This window comes from Oikopleura dioica, chromosome 2 (genome assembly GCF_907165135.1).
Source record: "Oikopleura dioica chromosome 2, OKI2018_I68_1.0, whole genome shotgun sequence".
NCBI classification, from domain to species: Eukaryota; Metazoa; Chordata; class Appendicularia; order Copelata; family Oikopleuridae; genus Oikopleura; species Oikopleura dioica.
Window position 1 is genome coordinate 11,039,817 of NC_137292.1, and position 21,856 is coordinate 11,061,672.

The 21,856-nt window shown below is 41.3% G+C and overlaps 5 protein-coding genes across 9 annotated transcripts; 4 read left to right on the forward strand and 1 right to left on the reverse strand.

Annotated features, from left to right (window-relative positions):
* The first annotated feature begins 3,406 nt into the window (after positions 1-3,406).
* LOC145698242 (IQ domain-containing protein H-like) lies at positions 3,407-7,691 on the forward strand. The gene is made up of 7 exons (XM_081775444.1): positions 3,407-3,663; positions 3,706-4,026; positions 5,170-6,040; positions 6,081-6,148; positions 6,191-7,196; positions 7,238-7,386; positions 7,434-7,691. The coding sequence occupies exons 1-7, from the start codon at positions 3,469-3,471 to the stop codon at positions 7,689-7,691; spliced, it is 2,868 nt and encodes a 955-aa protein (XP_081631570.1). The 5' UTR covers positions 3,407-3,468.
* On the reverse strand, positions 4,063-4,966 carry LOC145696419 (uncharacterized). The gene is made up of 3 exons (XM_081773450.1): positions 4,625-4,966; positions 4,414-4,585; positions 4,063-4,376 (listed from the first exon to the last, which is right to left on the reverse strand). The coding sequence occupies exons 1-3, from the start codon at positions 4,927-4,929 to the stop codon at positions 4,116-4,118; spliced, it is 738 nt and encodes a 245-aa protein (XP_081629576.1). The 5' UTR covers positions 4,930-4,966; the 3' UTR covers positions 4,063-4,115.
* Positions 7,692-9,683: 1,992 nt separating the features above from the next.
* LOC145696456 (uncharacterized) lies at positions 9,684-16,516 on the forward strand. Of its 4 annotated transcripts, none has more exons than XM_081773496.1 (13): positions 9,684-9,872; positions 11,502-11,674; positions 11,721-11,935; positions 12,028-12,204; positions 12,358-12,627; positions 12,916-13,159; positions 13,307-13,734; positions 13,778-13,957; positions 14,291-14,632; positions 14,677-14,839; positions 14,912-15,162; positions 15,245-15,451; positions 15,733-16,516. In XM_081773496.1, exons 2-13 carry the CDS (start codon positions 11,524-11,526, stop codon positions 15,949-15,951), a joined length of 2,847 nt encoding a protein of 948 aa, XP_081629622.1. In that variant the 5' UTR covers positions 9,684-9,872; positions 11,502-11,523; the 3' UTR covers positions 15,952-16,516. The 4 variants fall into 4 exon arrangements, with proteins under 4 accessions (XP_081629622.1, XP_081629624.1, XP_081629623.1 ...); XM_081773498.1 differs by having other exon boundaries at positions 14,465-14,632; XM_081773497.1 differs by having other exon boundaries at positions 13,856-13,957.
* Positions 16,517-17,342: 826 nt separating this feature from the next.
* LOC145698243 (uncharacterized) lies at positions 17,343-18,723 on the forward strand. The gene is made up of 4 exons (XM_081775445.1): positions 17,343-17,618; positions 17,828-17,844; positions 17,886-17,950; positions 17,996-18,723. The coding sequence occupies exons 1-4, from the start codon at positions 17,343-17,345 to the stop codon at positions 18,682-18,684; spliced, it is 1,047 nt and encodes a 348-aa protein (XP_081631571.1). The 3' UTR covers positions 18,685-18,723.
* A 73-nt stretch (positions 18,724-18,796) lies between these two features.
* LOC145697491 (uncharacterized) lies at positions 18,797-20,749 on the forward strand. 2 transcript variants are annotated; one of them, XM_081774700.1, is made up of 5 exons: positions 18,797-18,938; positions 19,017-19,197; positions 19,243-19,588; positions 19,623-19,883; positions 19,926-20,749. In XM_081774700.1, exons 1-5 carry the CDS (start codon positions 18,797-18,799, stop codon positions 20,082-20,084), a joined length of 1,089 nt encoding a protein of 362 aa, XP_081630826.1. In that variant the 3' UTR covers positions 20,085-20,749. The 2 variants fall into 2 exon arrangements, with proteins under 2 accessions (XP_081630826.1, XP_081630827.1); XM_081774701.1 differs by having other exon boundaries at positions 19,629-19,883; positions 19,926-20,748.
* Positions 20,750-21,856: the final 1,107 nt, after the last annotated feature.

Consider the following 21,856-nt stretch of genomic DNA (forward strand, 5'->3'; position numbering starts at 1 on the left):
GCGTAATTTCTCACACGTTCTCCAACGTCCAAGGTGCGGGTCTACTCATCACCGTAATTATAATTCTCGAGGAGATAGTTGATAGCCTACAGACGGTAAAATGGAGGCCGAACGCGCCACTCCGGTACTTTGCTTTAGAGTGGTCAGATAGTGCGTACTAATACTATACTTGATACTTTGCTAGGGACAGAATTCGATCGCGTCTAAATGAAAAATAATTGAATTGGCCTCATTTCTAAAAAAATAATCCCAGTTTTGCCAACTTCAACATTTTGTCCATAGTCAATTTAGTGAAAACAACGACTTTCAATAGCTTCCAGACCGTTCAAAATAGACGACTTAATTGCTCCTGGTAGTGATAGTTATTGACCTTGTGGCTATAGAGATAGGTGCATTTATAGAGCCCGGTGGTTGATCTTTCCAAATGGTTCCTCGAACGCTCTGCTAATCCCAACGATCACTTTGGCTATCTCAAACTAGATAGGCTTATCGGAACCAGTCCCCAAGTATCCCAATTGTCATAAGTACGCCCCAGCACAGACGGCGAATCGGCTTCCTTGCTACGATATACGCACTTCCATGCGGACCTAAGAGTTAATGAAAAACGGGCTATTCAACAAAACAGGTCACACGTGATAAAGCAACGATTTAATTTTATGGGATCCGTGTAAGTAAATGTATCCACTTAGTGAACTAGAGCAGCTCTAGTGAAAACGAAAACGTGTAAAATAAGGTGGCGAGCAAAACAAAAAACGACATGGCACTTTCGAGCACCACAGAGGTCAACGTCTTGTGAGTATTACAAAGGGCTAAGTCGACCGCGGGGGAATGTCTTTCCGCTGAACTCATGAACTCCGTGGGTGAGGACTTTTTAGCCCTGTGAGTACGCAGAAATACATCTGTCAACCGAATGATGTTCACGATTCTCAAGTACTTAAGCGGTTTTTGAATAAAAATTGATAAGACTTGCTCACAAAAATTAAGAAAACATCATTGAAAATAGTAAAATAATCATTCTCACCTGAGTAAGCAGAAAACTCCTATTCTAAAGGTCAATCATTATAATTGAGGGTTAAGGAACTCTATTATTATTTCCACTGGCCAACAATAATTATTACAGAAACTCAATAAACAATTTTCGTTTCCCACTCCTCGATTGAATAATAGCGAATCTGGCAATATCATAATTGATCTCTTCCTTGTAATATTTGACCCAACTCACGCTGCTGCGCGTCAGCCGCTCGTCTGAGTCGTCTATTTTCCCCATAAGCAGTCGAGGGAAAGACTTCCAATTTTATCTCAGGAAAGAGAAGCAGGCTTATCTCTCGCCAGAGTGGGCCAGTTTGGATTTTTATTTCTAAAGAAAAAGGAGAAGATTAGTTAACTTGATCAAAAGGTAAACAGTTTAGTAAATTCTGGACGAAACAACAAATAAAAAACAGGTTATCGATATTTCCTCAGAAAAAACAAACCTCGATATCTATCTTAAATATTGAGCACTCATTTTTATTCAAATTTGATAGGAGTAAGCTTTGGCATTGAATATTTAAAGGATACCTGCCTGCTCTGATCACTCTCTGCGCTTGTATAAAAATAGAACTAGCTGAGGTCGAAGCGCAACTAATAAAATAAATTCATCAATTACTCTAATCAGTAGCTCTAATCACATCATCTTTATCATCGACAGACTCGTTGAGGCATCGACTAGAGTTAACCTTGTTACTGTCGCATCACAAGAATCGAAATCAACTTTATTTCAGCACGTGAGATTGTCCGAGGCAATGATTTTCAATTCCAATTCGCATACCATACATTTTCTTGTTCGAACAAATTTAAAAACTTTCAGAAAATTAGTTTGCAAACGAAAGTTCTTTTGGTTAGATCGCTAGCGGTTACTGGAAAGTCAGTGGCATTTTAGAAGAGTCGATACTTTTTGAGCTTAGAATTCCAGAGGCACCAGTGGCTCCAGAGTTTGGATAATCCGGTGGTTGTTTGGGGCTTAGATTCCCTCACGTGGTCTCACTCAACTTGGCGGTCGATCCCACCGCCGGAACAGTTTATTTTTACAATACCATTCTTGTAACAAAGTATTCAAGTGCACTTATCTACAACTTATTTTATTTGACCCTTTCAGTGTACTTCATTCGAAATTCACTAAAACTTGCGAAGGTGTTCTTCTGAGCTGATCACATTAGAAATAACTGTTGTGTTAAAAGTAAGTCCTGGTAAACGATCAGTTATTAACATAATTGCTTGATGTAAGACACATGTAAGTAAGAGTATGGGATTAGCAGTTTCTTGCCAAAATAATATTTATCTCGTTCTGTGGCTTTGTTTGGAAGTATCAATTAATAAACTTAACGGAGTATAGCCTGAAAACTGCAGTGTTTTCATTTTAATCCTTATCCTACAACTTTTTAATCAACTTCTATTCCTGAGAAAATTTTCTACTTGTAATTTGATCATGAAGGCATTTTGTCAATTATTTAGTTTCGTCTCCAAAGGCTGTCTGTTTTATGAACGTATGCAAATATCAGAGCTTCAGATCATAAAGTTTTACATTTTGATGTGTTTTCTCTCTCTCGACGAAACTACCACCAGCTTAGCTTTTTTATCTCCCCCGCTTTAGATGTTTCCCGCAAAGATATACTCTTCCATGATTTCTAATGCTGAAAAATGAATCAAGAAAATCTCAGACGTGAGCAAATTTGACTAAGATAATCACCGAGGACGGGCAATTTGTCATATTTATCTTCAAGCACAGACACGCGTGTGTGTCCCTATGGGCTATTTTCTAATTTGGGCACATAACAAAGAGAATCTCTAGAACAGGAGAAAGTTTTGGATTGTTGTCTTTTGTCCAGCTCAGTTCAGATTCGCGCTTTGTTCGAGCGGCACGCGGGCGAGAGACACGCAAAGTTGAAGGAAAATCCTGAGGGATGAAGGCAAAGGTTCATAAATAAGATTAGTACAGTGAAAACCGAAATTTCTGCCGGTTTTCAGATTAAAATTTGCGGCAGAATTTTGGGTTCTTTTCAGATTCTTAAAAATGCCAATTTGCCGAAAAAGCGGCAGAATTATGGGGCGGGGAAATTTGAGTTTTCACTGTATTTTAAAAAAGTAATTGATTATGTGAAACTGTACAAAGGATACGGCCGAAGTCGGCAAATTGATTCTCCGTCTTCGAGAGAAACTTGAAAGTGTTTCTGATGAGCTCGCTAAAAGCGCCGCCGATTCTAAAAACGGCGACCTTATGAAGGGATGCACAGATTTTCTCGTGCAAGAAGCAGAGAAGCTCGTCGCCATTCAGGAATAGTGCTCAAATTCAACAATCTTCTTTTGTTTGATTCATTGATTCGTATTAATTCAGTTTAATTTTGATGATTTTCGAGCATTTTCAAGGATGGCATCTTAAAATCAACGGAAAACTTCTCCGAGCTGCCGCCGGTACGTCTTGTCGAGCCTTCTATGATGTTCGGCGGCGGTGTTCCGGAAAATCTCATTTCCCGAGCTGGCGATGCTTCCGGTATCGAGATGGGAAATGGAGAGCGTCTCGCAATCGAGGGGCCACCTGTTTCCATGGTGGCCACAACGACCGACGCTACAAGTTCTGTCGGGGACAAGACCGATAGAACGGGTCGGGCCAGATCTGCCAAGTCTCATGTAAGTCTTATCAGCTCTTGTTTATCCTCAATAACAATTGAGGACGCTTCGAGAATCAGAACTGGCTTGCCAAATATCAGATCATACCCTGTTCAAAAGAACCACCCGGCAGAGTGCACAGATCCGATTCCAGTGACACACGATGACGTCGATAAAGGCATTCTCAACATGATCGAGCGAGGCATCATCCCTCCAGCTGCTCATATTCAACTTCTACCGAGTCCTATCACAAAAGGTCATTCCACAGCGACGAAATCAGCAGAAGAGGAGTCAAACTACGCGCCGTCAGGATATTTTCATGAACAGCATCCGAACATCAAGGTCGATCCGAACTTTACAATGAGTTCGGATGATTATTCAAAGGTGAGATGGGGTAGGAGAACTTTTTCAACGATGCAATTATAGATCTAAATCATTTATTGTTCTTTTCTTCCAGTAAAAATATTATTTGATCAGTAATCGTCGTAATAATAATCATTGTAGTGTTCATAATCAGATTCATGGTTGAGGGACATCCCGTACATGAGGTCAGTCACAGACTCTTCGTCAGTCGACTCTTCTTCGGAAGAGTACGAGGTTTGGAAGCGGGCACCTCGGCATGGTCGGCCAGACTTGCATCTCCCACAGAGGTCAGAGCGATGCTCTTTGTCACCCTGTTTACCATTACGTTCGTGTTCGATCAAATAATGTGGCTCCGTTTTTGTATTGCAACTCTAAAACTTGAAAGATGGCTTATTTTTCTGCTCTTACCTCGCATTCTTGCCACTCGCCATCGAATGCATATGCACTTGACCAAGTTTTGCCGCATTTTTTCTTAGGGCAGCGATATCGACCAAAAAGTTTTCCATGGTAGATTGTCTTTTTCTTGTTCTCATGGAGGACTTCCTCACAATGAGTGTAAGGACAATCAATTTCATCTTGCCTGAATTTTTTTAGCGATAGGGATTTTTAATAACATTACCGGAAGTTCAGTGATTCAAAGTTTTTGCGGCAGCCTCTGCAATAATAAAAGCGTTGGATTCTCCCAAATGGTTTTTCCCATTTGAGAATCTGACCGCATCGACACTTCATTGTCTCCTTGTTGTACTTGGTACTTTCGAATTCCTCGTCACAATTATCACAGTAAAATTCTCTAGTGATATTCCAATAATCAGGATCAGCGTCAACGATGTCATTGCATTCAGGGCAAGGCTTTTCTCTCCTGCCTTGGTTGCAGACAAAGTCAATGTCACAGTCTTCACAAGTGAACTGTCGTTGGACGTGCATTTTTTCTGAAAAATGAAAAAAATAACTGGCTTTAGGAAGCAATCGCTCGCATTTATATTCAGCTAGGCGATTAATTGCTCAAATAGAGCGCACTAAAAAGGGAAAATGCATCACCGGAACGCCCCGTTGCTGTATTAACACTTTTTGTGCCCTTGATTCCAGAATTAAAATTTTATATGGGTCAAATATGAGTCGCCCTTGGGAATATTTTATTATTTATTTGATTAACAAATATTTTAGTACGGCGAAAGAAGCGTAAAAGCAATCGAAACTCCAATGCCTCCGCCTGGAACTCCCGCTGCAAAAGTCCGCGAAAGCTCCAGCATGAGGCTAAAAAAGTACTCTGACATATCTCTGAAAAAAGGAACGATCGCTGTAGTGATAGAAGTCGGTGGCAAAATGAATTATAACGAGCAGCTATGTGTGGAAGACTTTGGAGAAGCGCTGTGGAAAACAATCAAGCGTGACATTTTGCCAAAACTGGTGGAAATCAGCGAAGACTACATGATTCCGCTGATTGTTTTCACCTACGTAGGACTGAGAAAATGTGCCGAAACTCACGAGATTAGCTTTCCAATCAAACTGCCTCTTCACAAGATCCTCACTTATCTCGACAACTACAACGACATTAAACGACTAATGAAGAAGCCTGGGCGGCAATTTACCGGTGAAAAGAGACGAAAACACTTAGCATCGCTGATGATAACTGCCGCCTTCAAGATGCGAAGAGATCGAGAATTTTATTTAACATACAGGAGGCAACAACAATCTGCTGGCATCATCGCGATTTCCTGGGTTATGTTTGTACGAATGCGCCGCTGCAAGAGAAAGCTCGTAGAAGTTCGGAAAGAGCAATTGAAAAGCTATCACAAAAGACTTTCCAAAATGCGCATCGAGTGGCCCATGTGGGTCGAGCAGCCAAAGATTATCATCCATTTGCCAAGCCTGGGCTTTCGTCGACAAATTCGATTCACAATCGAGGATCTTGAACGAAGACAAATGTCGCAAATGGCAAGGCTGATCGATTCAACGAAACCGAATACGCAAGTTATTTTCATCTCAGCCATGCCTTTTACTGACGATCTACAAAGATATTACAACAGATTATTAGGTAAAATTACAGTCTTCTTCTCAAAATAATTATTTTTAAGGAATGAGTCCAGCAGTGCAAACGAGTAATCCAGCTCAACTCAAAGATCCCGAAAAAGTCACCAGAAAAGTAAGCGACTGTATTCCTCCTTGATTTTAATAACATTTTTAGTTTACAATAATCGTGCCAGAAACAATGAACCAATTCCCGACACATTGCCTTAATTTAGCACAACATTTAAAGTACTCTGCTGAAGCAATGGGTCGCCTAAAATCACTCATAAAAGGACAACGAGCGATTATTTATCCTGGCTACGTTTGCGCAGACACGTTATCAGTTGCTGACGAACTCGACGTTCCTATTTATGGATCTGAGCCTGATCTTGTCCAACTGTACTCGGGAAAGTCCGGCTCGCGAAGAATCTTCAAAGCAGCAAAAGTTGAAACACCACCAGGCGACACCGATATTTACAACTACCAACAGCTTGTCGAATGCCTGGCAGAGCAAGTTACGGCACATCCCTTTATTGATGAGTGGCTGATCAAGCTCGATTCTCAGTTTGATGGCCGTGGGACTTACATTTTCCCAGCAAGAAAGCTTCCTGGAATGGGACAGCTTCGGAGCGAGTGCACAAGATACGGCGAATCGCGCTGGCGCCAGAAGAGTTTCCAACAGACGATGTTCAACAAAATCCTTGAGCAAGTGCCATCTGTTCTAAAACTCGCCACTGCTGGAAACAAGAAAACAAAGAAAGCATACCCTACTCTTGAAAAGTTTATGAGCGAGATTGGAAGTCAAGGTGGAGCAATTCAAGCAGCACCGGCGACGAAAGAAATGACGAATCTCACGGTCGACATCGAAATCACTCCAGAAAACAAGATCAAATTCGTCTCTTCTGGTGATCAGATACACTCCGATCGCTTCGATGTCTGGGGCTGGTCGCTGCCCCAATCTTCCGTTGAGCCCATTGACTTGGCTGATACTGTTGGGAGGATCGGACAAGCTTGCATCGATCGTGAAATCGTTGGCCCGGTCAAAATCACCTTCCTCACTTTCTTCGACGGCAATCAGAGACAACGACTCTGGGCGACTGGATTGAAACTCATGGCTTCTGACTTGTCTTCGATGACTCAACTGGCCAAGTTCTCGACAGGGGCCGATTTTGATGCAATGAAAGGTAATAATATTTGATCGAAAGAGACCTCAATGTGCTTTCAGGCGAGTTCCGAGTGGCCGTTACTTCAACTCAAAAGGTCACAAGGGAAATTCAATTAGAAGGAGTCAACAATACGATCGTCACTAAAAAAGAGACAAGGAATGAGGAAGTGGTCAAAATCGAGCCCAGACACGCCGTCGTCAGCACCCAGGTACAAAGTTTATCTTTGAAGAATCCCTCTGAAGAACTGTCTCTCAGCTTATTCACACAAATCTGGCGGTGCTGCATTACACCGTGTTCTTTCAAACCTGCCGAGTTCACGCCATTGGTATCGATGTCAAGAACAAGGTCGGTACAGTCTTCACCTTGATGGATACTGTCAAGCGAGAGAATATGGGAATGGTGACGGTCGAGAAAACGCTCGCGGATGCGATTCAAAACGCTGCTAGAAATTTGTATGTCCTGCACAACGAAATCTCAGCGCCCAATATGCAAGGAAAGAGTTCGAAGAACTAAAAGAAATCGAAAATTATCGAACAAAAGGACCTGGGGTCGGCAACCCATCTTTCAAACAAAAGATGGGAAAGGGAAAGATGGGTTTTCCGAAAGATGGGAAAGGTGGGAATGGTGGGAAAGATGGATTCAAAAGATGGGAAAGATGGGTTACAGAAAAGATGGGAAAGGTGGGTCACAAAGATGGGAATGTTGGGTCCCAAAGATGGGAATGATGGGTTTTTAAAAACGGAAAAATTTGTTTTCCAGAAAATGAGGGACGAATTTAATTTCATTCAAGGGTAAAACCCATTTTTCCCATCTTTCGAACCCATCTTTCCCATCTTTGATACCCATCTTTCCCATCTTTTGCAAACCCAACTTTCCCATCTTTCAGACCAAAAGATGGGTGAGGGAAAAAAGGCAAAAACCCATCTTTCCCACCTTTCCCCTAACCCACCTTTCCCATCATTCCCATCTTTGAAAGATGGGTCGCCGACCCCAGAAAAGGACTGTTTTTTAACTCTAAAAAGGTCAGACAAACTTCCATGATGTGCTGAAGAACATTGACGAGGTGTTGGAAATCATCAACATGAACACGGAAGAAATAAAAGAAGAAAAGCGCCATCTGTAAAACTCTGTAATCTTAACTATCTATTTATATTTTTGTACACTAAAGAATCTATTTTCATACAAAATTCAAATTCGCGCGCCTGAGGGAGAAAAAGTCACCTCCCCCGGCAAGACGAATGAGTCACTGAATCCGCGTCTTCTGCAATCAATCTTCATAGAACGTTTAAATAAGGATGGCTCATCCTTGACGGTGAATAAATCAATAACCTTAACAGCCGCAGAGCTAAAAGACCATCGCTTCGGATGGAGGATGAAAAATTGATAAGCAAGTTCGCAAAAGTAATAAATTAATTTTAAGGCTATAACCTCTCTTTTGGACTCTCTGGAAAATGGACTTCCCTTGGTCGATTTCAAAAATTTAAAAGGCATACATAGTTGTTTTCTCCTAAAGAATTCAAAAATGCCACCAAAAAATATTTTTCATCGGTAATTTTTTGCCCTAGGATCATTCAAAAATCGCCATTCGGTTTTCCGGCAAAACTGGAAGTTCTGAGGTAGAAAAAATCCGATAATAATATTAAGTAGGGCATATTCTATGATCCCTATGGAAAAAATAATAAGAAATTGTCCAAATTAGGATTATAGTTCTCTCTTCTTTTAAAACTCTTTTGTTTATAGACTGACGCTTGAGCTCCGCGCAGCCAATCAGAGCGCGATAAATCGCTTGACTCACACGCTCGCCAACAGCGCTCTCTTTCTGGCCTGGAGGATAGCACTCCGCGCAGCGCGTCCACGCGCATTTTTATCCTCAGGTGCCAGCACTAACATGGCCCTAGAGTGAAAATTTGAAGAGATATCGAAAATTTTTTCCATAGGGATTGTAGAGAAGGCTTTAATCTATTTATTGATCGAAAAAAATCTACCTCTGTAATGGTAAAGTTCTTCGGAAAACCGAATGGCGTTTTTTAAATGATCGTAAAAACGAAATTTCGAAAGAAAAAATAATTTTTGATCGCATTTCTCAAATCTACGATAGATTTTGAGTATATGAGCCTTTTTAATTTTTGAAATCGATCAAGGGAAGTCCGTTGTCCAGAGAGGCAAAAAGAGAGGTTATAGCCTTAAGCAACGAGGATTAAACATTGCTGTCATTATAAACATATCGCCGATTTGATATCGGTCAAATTTGTCAGGTTCTCAATCAATTCGGGCTGCATTCAAAAAAGTGTGTGCAGACACGGGGACAGCTCCGAATTTCGAGTTAGATCCCATAAAACTACCAGTATTATCGACTCAAAATAACGGTTAATGTCCGCCTAAGGTCATTTTCGATTAGAGCTCTCTAAAATCTCCTTTCTGCTCGAATGGGCTCATCCCCTTTCGCGATTTCGCTCCTCTTCAATTTAGAGTTCCCAAAGAAGACGCTGATTGGCCGAGAGCCCGAACAACGCGCGTCTGGTTTCGCGTCGTCGGGAGAGGGAAAAAAAAGAAATTTAAAAAAAGAGCGTCTTGAAAATTGAATTTATGCTGCCTTAGATTCTTGTGAGCAAAAACAGAGAGAGATAGAAATAGAAGACTTTCGCAGGAGAAAAGAACGCGAGAAAATAAGAAATTGAACAGCTTGAACTGCTGGTAAGTGTCTATTTTAAAGAAAATTACATTCTATTATCGTTTGATTATAAAGTTTTACATGTAGTCTTCATTTTCAGAGTAAATCATAAATCATACAGAAAGGGAAGCTAAATTCAAAAGATTGCAAGTTGAATACAGTTAAATTGTCGACTCAAAAAATGTTTCATTTTGCGTCATTTTGAACATCATCATTTCATACCAAACAGGTCAAGTCATTAAATCCCGCTATATCTGTCGATTCTTTCGTTGTGTTTTTTCGAAAGAAATAAACTGAAAGAAGAAGGAGCTACATAATTTAATTCGGCAGGTATCGATCGTTGATCCCTGGCGCGCGGCCCTAAATGCGGAACTTGTTTCATATTTTACAAGATGACGTCAGCCATGTGCTGAATTCAAAAATCGATCGATCAGATGAAAGATTTCACTTATTTACTGTTAAAAATTGCTACATCAAGTCTGAGCAATTAGAGAATATTCTCAAAAAATATCTCGTGTTAGATCTTGCCTGGGCCTGTTGACATTTGTCTCAAGCACACTTGGCTTTTATCCAGAATTGATTCTTTTCACGCGAATCCTTGAATGAAAGAAAGAAAAAAACGCGGAAGAGCCATTCTATTCTTTTTTGCGCCTTCCCAGGGGAGGACTCAATTATTTTTTGCAATTATTTTATGACAGCAGTTTAACTCTGACGGTCCTCTTTGAAGACTTTTTATTGCTACTTTTTCTGCTTTTATGGGGTCGATCTTTGACAAATCAAACTATCGAAACTTTTCGATGATGATTCTGGATCTTTTGTTTTCATTCAGGATTTAATTTTAATTTCTCGTCGATTTTTAAGTATGCTCGTCGAAAAAGAGATGTTTATTAGTTTTACGTAATGAATCAATAAATGTATATCGACAGTTTTTTTCTTCTCCTGGCACTTCAGATCTTTGCTCTTTCAAAATCGCCTCCGACGTCTAATTACCTCCCTTTGTCTTTAGACCTTAAGGGTACCCGCTCGTAAATTTCTTGTCAAGTTTGCGTAAGCCACCGCGCTAGCTTTCGTTAGCGCGCGCATCGTAAATGGCTTCTGTTTGCCTTGCCTTTTGTCTATTTACGAACAGGGCTTGCCTCCTCACCCACTTTTCTTTCTCGTCATATTTTTCTTCTACTCTCTCTTTTTTCCTTTTTATGAAGAGGTTTACGAAGATTTTTTCATGAAACTGAACCGCTAAAACGAAAGTTTCCCTTTTTGTTAGATTCTACCGCAAAATTAGAAAAGACGAACTTGAAATCGTGCTAATCGCTTCAGAGATAATTGAACATGGACGGCTCGAGCTGGGTGAAAACTTGTCAAAAATTATAGAGAGGGAGGCAAAGCCGCATGAATATCCATTGTTTCTGTTTTTCGCAAAGAGAACAGTTCCTGTCTTCCAATTATTTCTATTCGAGTTGATTTTTGATATTATCAGTTTAACTGAATAAGCTTTATATTCCTTATTCTTCATAAAATCTAATCATATTTTGTCAGAGCATCTGCGGATAATATATAATAATCGCGGTATTATCACAAAAACTTTTTACCATATGATATGAAACAAATTAATAACTTTTAAAATTAAGCTTCTATGAATTCTTTTTGTTTAGATGATCGTTCGGAAAATAACAAATGGAATTTCGACCCGAAGAATTCGCTGGTAAAAGCGTCAAGCTCTCATCGCCAGTCGGTCAAGGGCACCTGGAAATATGGTGGCCCCTGTCCAAGGACAAAGAGATCCTAGGAGCTCGTGTCAAAGAGCTCGAAGAAACCATCGAGATCGGTAATGTCTGATTTCGGAATCGCAATGTTTTAAACGAAGCTTTCAGTTTTAAATGAACTGCCAGATTACAGGACATCCTTGTTGCTGACGAAGCTGCAGGAGTTTCGAGCGTACAGAACGTTCGAATCGGCGCTGACTCTCGTGAGAATGTTCAATAAGAATATCACCACACACGTCAAACTCAATCGAGGCACACAACAGTTCCACGCACTATTGAAAAGACCTATCAAAACACAAGCGCTCGACCACGTCCTCAAACAAGTGAGTTAACAAAAAAGGCGATAAGCTTTTATCTCGGTGATCTTCGTTGATTTCCAAAATAAAAACTTAGCATCCTAAATTTAATTTTTCAGGTTTATCGCGCTTCCGTTACCGACCCTACTCAACTGAACAAGTATCAGTCCTTTACCTCTGAAACTTATGGCGAAACCAACTTTGCCCAAATGGACAAAATCATCCAAACAATCAAATGGTCAGAAGACGACGTCTTCGTGGATCTTGGTAGTGGAATTGGCTCGCTCGTCATGCAGGTAATAAATTGATGAAAGAGGATACAAAGTGGATAGAGAAAGTGCTTAAAGTGTTGTAATTGCCTTGATTTCATCACCTTGGCGCGTGATAATCGTACTTTGGCTTATCAAATCGTTGCATTGTTTTTCTGTCATTCAAGCCCTTCCTTGTAGGTTTCCGCGATGACACCTGTGGCTAAATCAGTGGGCATCGAGATCCAGCCTACTCCCTGCCAGTACGCCAAGAACATGGACATCAACTTCAAGAAAATCATGAAGTGGTACGGCTACGAACACAGAAACTACGATCTCTTCAACGGCGACTTCATCAAAAACGAGTACGTCAACACAAGGACGGAGAAACAAAGCAGCTTCAACTGGAAAGAAGAGGCCACTGTGATTTTTGTAAACAATTACGCGTTTTCGGAGGATTTGAACTTGAAGGTGAGCTACTGATCTTGAACCTTTTTGTTTGCTTTTTACGAGTCTCTGAACTCTACGTCTTTGATCCGTTGTCAGACGAGAATGAGTCCCTTGTGAATAGAAAAACACGCCTTTTAGAAATAATTAGTCTATTGGCCACGGTCAAGTCCTCCCGTGGGACAGGGCGTTTGCGCGTCTTAATAGCTAATAAATTTATGAGCTTTCTTTTATAAGCTTACACTGATCATGGAGCTCTTGAAATCAAAGAAGAGGAATATGCTTTTGATCGATTTCTTATTACTAATTTAGCTCCGTCGGATCTTTGGAGACATGAATATCGGTACCCAGATTATCTCGACGAAAGCATTCTGCCCCGTTGATTTCAAAATCAATGATCGCAATGCAGGGAATGATATTGGCTGCTTCATGCGAGTTCATGAAATGGACTCCATTGCCGATGGCTTCTCGTGGACGAACAACGTCGTTCAAGTTTATAAGCACGTGATCGATCACTCTGCGCTCGCAGATTACTACGCCTCGAAGACGAAAAAAGGTAAAAAGAGAAAAACACGCGAAACTCACTTTTCGTAAGAATTAATCGATAAATATCAATTTTGGGCTGTTATAATTAAATACTTGGGAAATAGATATCTGCTGACTAGTAACACTCTGACTCACAGGGGCTAACTGTTTTATTTAGCGCAAGGATCCACGAATTCTGCCTCTAGCTCCACAAAAGACCGCTCGAGCTCAAGTTCTCCGATTGATTTCGAAGAAGCTGCAAAAGAACAAGTCAAGACGGAGAAGACAGACAAATCCCAAAAGAGAAGCCTCAAACAGAGACCAATGAAGAAACAAATCAAAACCACAGAGAAAATGGAAATGCAGCGGTCCAGAGAAAACTCACCAGCTGCCAAACGAGGGCCCAAAACAGGCTCCAAGAGAGGAAGAAGTAGCATTAACTTCGACTCTGCATCGCGAGAAGCTCTGGAAATTTTTAACACCGCGCAGGTCAAGAGCTATTCGAAGAAAACGACGAAGAGGACCGACAAGTATCTGACTTTAGTGGAGAAAGAGCGAATGTCCAAAGATCGCGCCTGCATCAAAGAATTTCGCCATTTCGATGAGGTAAGCTTGATTTATGAAAATTAGTTTTTTTCAACTTGAACAGACAAAGTCCGTCTTACTGCAAAACTTCTTCAAAAAGAAGTTTGATGATACTATCAACGCCTTTTCTAACATTCCTCAGCAACTGTTGGATCGAATTGCGCTGAACGAAAAGAATAGGATAAATGCGATCAGGAGCATGCTGAAGGAAGCCAGATCAGACAGGGATCGAATCTCGAACAAGGTAATTTAAACACTGAATCTTTAATGCCGTTAGCGTGGGTAAGATCGGCCCCTGTTTTGACGTGCACGCGCGCGCCTGTTGATTTTATGACACTCTCAAGGCTCATCGCAAAGTTCAAGTTGACTCCCGCAAAGGGAAAATTCAAAGGCAGAGTAAACAGTTAAGATAATCGATTTTTTATCGAGCAACATAAAAGTATGAAAACTTCAATGAAGTTTTTAAAGAAAATTTCCTCCAGATGGGAGGCTGCCTCAGCAGAAATTTGTTGTATAAATTTGTTGTCCATGTTGTATTGCATTGTATTCGCTAAGCAGACTTATAAAATAAACGTAGTATGAAACGAATTGTGAACAGCACATCCGCGAAGTCAAGGACCGCAAGCGCGAGCGGGCCAGCAAGATCGAAGCCAAGGTCGCCCAAGTGAACAAGGGCAATCTCGAGCTGCTGTCGGAAATCAAGGCCAACCGCTCTGTTATCCACGCCATGAATGACAATCAACGCGTTCAGAATAATGTTCTACCCTCGCCTCAGCAAATCGCTGCCCGTCCGCCAGTTAATAGTAATGCTGCCACGCCAGTTGCTTATGAAACGATTATCGGAAATGGTGCCCCGAAGGGCGTTCAGCCTCGGCCTTCGATAATAATGAAACCGTATCAAAACCAGATTAGGGAAATGGTAGGTCAAAATAAAGACGTTCATCAATTAAAAAACTTCATTAGGAGCCATACCCTACCGCTGTATCCCAACCGCAACGTGCCAAGCCGAACCCATCACCTCACTCAGTGCCCCTATCACCCCATTCAACTAAATCCTCGCCTTCTTCCGACATGAACCAGTCGCGAATCAACGGCCACCACATTCAGGCCCAAGGTCATCCAAGAGGTAATAAATCATATCTTTTTCAATTTCAATACTGTCCATGATTTCCATTCCTCGCTAATGAAATTTAATTAGACTCCGTCGGTCCCCCACCCGAAGCTATCAGCTCTGTAGCGTCGCACTATCCGATCCACCTTCAGCCTAATCAGCCCGCTTCGCTTCCGCCTCCACAGCAAACACAGTTACTTCCCAACGGTCAAACCGGCTCGCCGCCTAAGAACGCAAGCAAAAGGAGACGCAGTTCAGACATCGACAGGCCTAAAGTCGTCATAACGCCTACTTCGCACATGTCTACCTCCCCACAAGCAAAACAAATTCTCCACCAGGTAAAAATAAATCTAGCTACTAGTATCACAAAATTTAATCTCCTTCAATAGAAAATAAAGAGCATCTCTAATTTATCTTTAGATTCCTCCTTACGCTACCGGGGCCCAAGTTTTACTACCAGGTGCATTCCCACATTTGAATGGACTTACCCGTGGGCCTCGCGATCCATCTTCTCACGACCCGAAGATCTATGGCGGTCTAGGTGGAATAATCCCAAGCTCAGTGCCTCCAACGTCTGAGCAACAAAACTCGGCAGCAATGAGAGTCGGAACACTCCATTCCCAATCGGTATCCGCGCCTAGCATCGTAATAAACCAATCAAAGTAGTATCGCGCTCTACTCTCTCAGGCTTACAAGTAGCGCTTTCGCTGGTATGTCACCTGGTGAATACTTAAACGCGTATCGGATCAATTTCACTTTGAAAGTGGTCTTATGCGCGGCGCCCGGTGAATAAAATAGGAGTTAAAATGGAGAATCGAAAATGAAGCAGATTTCAATAAATCCTCATTTTTGTTTTTGATATTTTCAATTTAAGTACTTGACGACGGTGTATTTATTCTATGATTTAGGGGATGGCCATTCCAGCTGGGCATTATCCCGCTTCAATGATTGGGCTGCTCTCTCAATATCCAGGCCTCAATCTTCAGCACTTCGGTTTTCCGTACGGCCCTCGTCCAGGGATGCAGCGTGGATCAGCTTCAGCCAGTGCCACTGCTCATCAGGGAGTGATCCAACAATCCCCACCTATCCAAAACGCGAGCTCGAAGAAGGCCACTCCTCACAAATAGAATAACCGTTACCGCTTACTTAAAATTTCAAATCTAGCTTCTTTCAGCGTCAAAAGTGACCTATTTTTTCTCATTCTTATTTAATTATTCTCAAAAGGATAGTTCACAAAATAAAAATAATTAAACCACTTTAAAACTTTATCACTTTTCAAAGTTTATATCACGCTTCACTTATTGATCTCTGTGCTAGAAGACAGACTGAGTACAGTGTATAAAGCATCATCTGATGAAATATCACACAACTGCCTCTCTCCAGTAAAAAAAAATTATATTTAACAAAACAACCGGGAAATCGTGGACTGCCGTTTATGCTGTACCATTTATCCACCAGCTTCTTTTATCGAAAAATACAATTTTCCCGTATAATTTATTCTCTTTCGCATTCAAATTTATAAATCTTCAATATTTAGGATCTTAAAATTTAATCTAAAAAATAAGTAACAATTTAATTATGACTAGAATAGGCGTCTAACAAAAGCTGTCAGCGTATTCTCTCTTCATTTATTTATTTCCTACGAATTGGTTTAAATTTGTTTCAATTTAATAAACTGATTCTTACCAGGGACGTTTGTGTTTTCATTCATTCGATATCACAAGAGTTTTCAACCTCCATCTCAAAAATGAAAAAAAATAGAATGGAAGAAGCCATACAACTTGAATTCGTCAGGAAATATCTGTCAAAAACTAGGAGGCTGAAAACGCTTGAAGTGCTTGAGACGAACTGGAGGCCGCAGAAACGAATAAATCTCAGTTTTTCTATTCAATCTGCTCCAAAAAGAACGAAACTAGACTCAGAATCAAAAAATTTCAAGGAAGAAAAGAAGGAATTGACCAAAAAAGACCTTAAAAAGAAGTGTAAGCATATCTTGATTTCTTCGAGCCGGCATATTATATTATATACACGATCGTAATCAAATATGTATAACAACCGCTCAAGCGTTACTTGATCTCTGTCTTCAGCAATACCAAAAGAATTCAAAAGACTAGCGAAAACCGTTGGGCTTCCAAGAGAACACTGGGACTTCTTTTACGAATACCGGAAGAACTTCAATTTCGAACTCAAAAAAGACTTCCGAATTCACTGCACTGGAAATAAGGGACACTGTAAGTTCTCCAGCAACGTCTTTGAAGGTTGTCTTGTGGCCCATATGGTCGAGAAACATGCGTTTGGGGAGTTTTCTTGTTTGAAGGAAGATTGCAAATTCGTAGCGTATTCGAAAGAGTGCTTGAAGCAGCACAGGAGCAAATTCCACGGATCTGGACGAGTTGTGCCGACAAAGGATCAACGCCACTCATGTAAATTTAAAAGCTACGGATCTTAATTTCAAATAAATATTTCTCAAACCTTATGTTCAATAAAACTTTCGATCCCTGAGTGAAGCTGCTCTTATATGGCTGCTCGATCATCTGCCTTAGAAATTCACCACCGAGTCCACGAGAACCGCCTATTTCTCTGTCAATTCTGCAATTATACCAGCAACTGGCCTTACGACATGCGCGATCACATGCGTTATCATTTTCTAATCAAGACTTTCGAATGCGCTCAATGCAGTCTTAAATTCATCAACTTGAAAGCTCTGAACACACATAAGAAGCTTCATTCTAGCGACTTCTCCTGTACGCACTGTCATCAGTCTTTCGAATCTGTTCACAAACTCAATGTCCACGTGATTACTTGTGAGATGCGGCTTCGAAAGCTCAATTGATGCCTCGTATCAAAGCATATTGATTTAAATCCATCTTATAATTTTTAAGTTTGCTAGAATGAATAATCCTCGTCCTTGCCCGGCGCGAATAAAACGTTTCCTAAGAAAATATTTGAAGGAATCTGATAGATTAGAGACACTCGCTTGTCTTGAAGAAAATTGGAAATTAGAAAGTCCGAAGAAAAAGGTTCAACTTACTTTTTCAATAGTGAAACCTCCCAGTTCAAGAAAAATTGATATCACCACGAAGAAAAAAGTACTCAAGAAGCCAACTAAAGATAAAACTTCAGAAAGTAAGAGTTCAAAAAACTGAAGAAAAAGTTATCAAAATATTTAAGCAAAAATCCAAGTTCCAGAAGATTTCAAAAAGATCGCGAAGACCTTTGGTCTTCCTGAAGCTCACCTTGAGTTCTTCTACGAGCACCGAGAGAAATTTAACTGGGCAATCAAGAAAGACCGGAAAATTAACTGCACTGGAAACAGCGGCTATTGTACTTTTAATTCTGACGTTTTTCCTGGGTGTCTTGTCGATCACATGGTCACGGCTCATAACCATGGAGAGTTTAAATGTGATAGAATCGATTGTATGTTCGTCGGCTTTTCTGAAAAGATTTTGAACAAACATATCGCGGTCTTTCACGGAACCGGTCGAAAAGCACCGTCCAAAGACCTCAATCTTCCCTGCAAATATCCCAGTTGCTCTCACATGGCTGTTTACAAGTCAAACTTAGAAAAACACTATCAAGTCCATGAGAATCGATTGCCTTTCACTTGCAATTTCTGTACATACCGCGCCATTCAGCCTGAAAACTTGGCGCTGCACATGCTCTATCATTTCAAAATTCGAACGTTCGAGTGTAATCAATGCAGCTCGAAGTTTTATACTGTTGCGGAATTGAATTATCATAAACGAAAGCACAGTAGGGACTACATGTGCCCACATTGCCATGAAAACTTTGATAAAACAGCTTCGATGAAAAAACATATCACAACCTGCGCAATACGGCTGAATAAATTTAAAGATTAAATGGCTCATTCAGAGAAATAACTCTCATTTTTAGAGGAAAAAATTAAGAAACGCGATTGAATAATAGGACTCACATACTATTCCTCGTTTCAAGAAGAAAAGAAAAACGTTAATGTATAAACACGAAGACGGAGTTGTAGTTCCTAACAGTCACAATTCGATGGCGTCTCATGCCCAAGTCAGCAATCGTCCTGCAAGAAGACCGGCGTTCTTCTGCTACCATTGCAATCAGAACTTCTCTTCCAGGAACGGTGCTATATTGAAATTTTTATAGAATTCCCTTCCGTAATTCGATCGGCTTCGAAATTAGCATCTTCTTAAAAGAGAATCACTCGAAGATCATGTTAAGCAGATTTCAAGCAGAAGCATTGGCCAAAAGCGAGCAGATAGCACAATGGCTGCTGATGAGCATCAGAACCAAGGAATTCATGTTGAGCATCACCCAGAAGAACATGATGAATACGGCCCTTCCCATGATGAGCTTACGCAAAGGCAGCGAGAACATCATCAAGAGTAGAGCCTTACTTACCTTCAAGACTTAAATATGCTCAATTCTAGCGAAATCCCGAACCCACCAAGAGCGAAACGTCAGCGTGTAATGGTCGAACCGACGGTAGAAGAAGGCGAAATGGTCGGAAACGGTCAAGACTTCTCTGCTTCTTCGATAAAAGTCGAATCTGGATTCTTCGACCTATCAAGAGCGGAGATCGCGAAGATCAAGACGCAAAACGAGTACGCCGCGTTCACTGTTGATGGCAAGGAATGCTACCATTGTGGAGATGAGTTTACGAGTAGAAGCGATCTGATAGCGCATCCAAGGAAATGTATGAGGATGAAGAACGCAAATTATTATGGAAAAATTATACACGGTGATGGAACACTGGAAGAAATCAATGTCACACAGGTACAGAACTGTAGTCATTCTTTTCTATCTCTAGATGCAGCATATGAACCAGCAATCGCCTCGAAACGGATCCCATCGCCGCCTAGCGCCTGATTCTCACGAGCAAGAACAAGAGCAAGGTGCTCTCATCATCGATCAAAACGTTGACGAAAACCTACACGAAGGACACGATGACCAGTACGAAACCGCAACGAAGGTCGAGCAGCACCAAGAAGAGTGGCAGCCAGCCGTGCAATGTCCCCTTTGTAATGAATACTTCGAAAATAAAGCCGCCGTTAAGTTGCACCGTTATCAAGTGAGAACAATATAAATGAAATTTTATTTATTCCAATTCTAGTGCGTAATGGACCGTGCATTACCCGTCAGAAAGCCGGGCCAGCCGATTAACACACAACACAAAGGCTTCTGTTGCTTCCACTGCGACCGACTCTTTCCCACTCGCGAAGAACTGCGCATTCACGTAAACGAAGTCAATTCTCAAAATCTCCGCTACTAAACAAAATCGAAATATAAATACCAACGAATTTAGCTTTGAATACAGTTTCAGAACACCCTAGTCCAGCTTACAACATCAAAACTTGTAGATAATATCCTTCTTTTGCAGTTTATTCTTCATACTTGACTGATACTTTTGAACAAAAAATATTGAAAAGGAATGATACTTCCGTGGCACCAGTTTGGATCTCGCAAAATTATTAATTTTCTCCTCCCCTCCATTCCATAGTTGAATAAATAGACTTACTTAGTCTATAATTTCCACGTGACACTCAACTTTCAGCCTCATATTTTCCAAAGTAAAATTTTCGCATTCTTTTGCCTTTTTCATTTTTTTCATGGGGATCAATCGAAATATCTTTCTATCGTAGTAAATTAAAAATAAAAATTCACAATCATGATTTCCGCAGCACTTTTAACCCTTTTCCTGGGTCTTCTTCGACTCATTTTTATACATTCTTGTCCGTGTTAATTGCTGCCGATGCTCTCCGTTCAGCCAAAATACATTTCTCCAATGCTTTAACGCGTTTTACATAAATTTCCCTTCTGAAAAATTGGTAGCGCGTGTTCATGTTTTTCGAGAAACTCTACCCTAGCGTGTTACTCTTTTTACTGAATCCGATTAACAATAAACAACTTGCTACAAAAAGCTGCGAGAGTTTGCTGCATTCTTCTTTCTTTATTGTCACCTGATCAATATTTACCAACGAGCTCCTTTCAGAGTGTAATTCTTGAGATTGACATTTTTGAGAAACATCGATTTCGGGATCATAGAGCTTCTAGTAGAAAAATTCCTTATTACGCAGAGCTAAGGAGCGATTCATACGAAGAAAAGAGACAGTAGATGTCTAGTGTTCAATCATCTCCACACGCTGCGGGTGTTGTCGGCGGAGGAGCAGCAAGCGATGCAGGAGGCGGCGGAGGATCGGCCACAACAACTCCTTATACGACGCAGAGTCCTCCAAAGCGATTTAGTCCATATCCGATGACTTCTGCCCATCAAATTCGCGCCGGCGTCCCTCCAGGAATGATGGCTGTCGCCAACAACGGTCAAGTTATTATGGCAAACCAAGTCCAAATTGCGAATCCAGCTGCGTTGCAAGCGAGATTAGCATCGCCTTATGGGATGGTAGCGCTCGGAGGAATGGGTGGCATGGGCATGGTTGCCGCTCCACAGCCCATGATGACCGCGATGCCAATGTTAGCCACTCAGAATGGAATGGGAATGGCCATGATCAACTCAGGAAAACGGGATAATTTATGATAAGCCATGAGCTTCTCTTCTTTAGTGAAAGACTTGCTGCTAATTTGCCTATTGAAATGTATCCCCGAACAGGAATGCCACAAATGATGCAATACGTGCAGCCTCCCGCTCCTCCTTCTTCTTCCAGTGTTCAACAAGCATACATGTCTCCCGCCGTCTCCTATGCCGCGCAACAAGGTGGCGATACCACTTCATCCAGCCAGACCGTTAACAACATAACTAACCCGCCTCCTCCTCCAGCTGGTGCGCCGCCTAAAGACTCGCTATCGGACCGTGCGTCGCGTACTTCCTCGCCCTGCGTCACGAAGCAAGAATCAAAGCCTAGCACGGACCCTTACGATTACAGCGAAGGCCTGCAAAACAGCAACAAAGAGCAACGCATCGAAATACAAAAGCTGCTCAAGGAAAACCAAAAGCTGAGAGACAAGGTGAAGAAGCTCTCGCGCGAGCACCACCAGGCGACCAAGTCGTACACGGTAAAAGATGGCAAATGCCCGTTCTGCCTTCAA

Coding starts and splice junctions, on each gene's coding strand:
- LOC145696456 (XM_081773496.1), top strand. CDS start 11,524: ATGGAATTTCGACCCGAAGAATTCGCTGGTAAAAGCGTCAAGCTCTCA. Junction 12,205..12,357: donor TTGGCTCGCTCGTCATGCAG/GTAATAAATTGA, acceptor CCTTCCTTGTAG/GTTTCCGCGATGACACCTGT. Junction 14,840..14,911: donor GGCCCAAGGTCATCCAAGAG/GTAATAAATCAT, acceptor AAATTTAATTAG/ACTCCGTCGGTCCCCCACCC.
- LOC145698243 (XM_081775445.1), top strand. CDS start 17,343: ATGGCTGCTCGATCATCTGCCTTAGAAATTCACCACCGAGTCCACGAG. Junction 17,951..17,995: donor TAAAGATAAAACTTCAGAAA/GTAAGAGTTCAA, acceptor AAAATATTTAAG/CAAAAATCCAAGTTCCAGAA.
- LOC145698242 (XM_081775444.1), top strand. CDS start 3,469: ATGATGTTCGGCGGCGGTGTTCCGGAAAATCTCATTTCCCGAGCTGGC. Junction 6,041..6,080: donor ATATTACAACAGATTATTAG/GTAAAATTACAG, acceptor ATTATTTTTAAG/GAATGAGTCCAGCAGTGCAA. Junction 7,197..7,237: donor CGATTTTGATGCAATGAAAG/GTAATAATATTT, acceptor ATGTGCTTTCAG/GCGAGTTCCGAGTGGCCGTT.
- LOC145697491 (XM_081774700.1), top strand. CDS start 18,797: ATGTATAAACACGAAGACGGAGTTGTAGTTCCTAACAGTCACAATTCG. Junction 19,198..19,242: donor CAGCGAGAACATCATCAAGA/GTAGAGCCTTAC, acceptor GCTCAATTCTAG/CGAAATCCCGAACCCACCAA. Junction 19,884..19,925: donor TTAAGTTGCACCGTTATCAA/GTGAGAACAATA, acceptor TTCCAATTCTAG/TGCGTAATGGACCGTGCATT.
- LOC145696419 (XM_081773450.1), bottom strand. CDS start 4,929: ATGCACGTCCAACGACAGTTCACTTGTGAAGACTGTGACATTGACTTT. Junction 4,586..4,624: donor TTTGAATCACTGAACTTCCG/GTAATGTTATTA, acceptor AAAAAAATTCAG/GCAAGATGAAATTGATTGTC. Junction 4,377..4,413: donor GCGAGTGGCAAGAATGCGAG/GTAAGAGCAGAA, acceptor TTCAAGTTTTAG/AGTTGCAATACAAAAACGGA.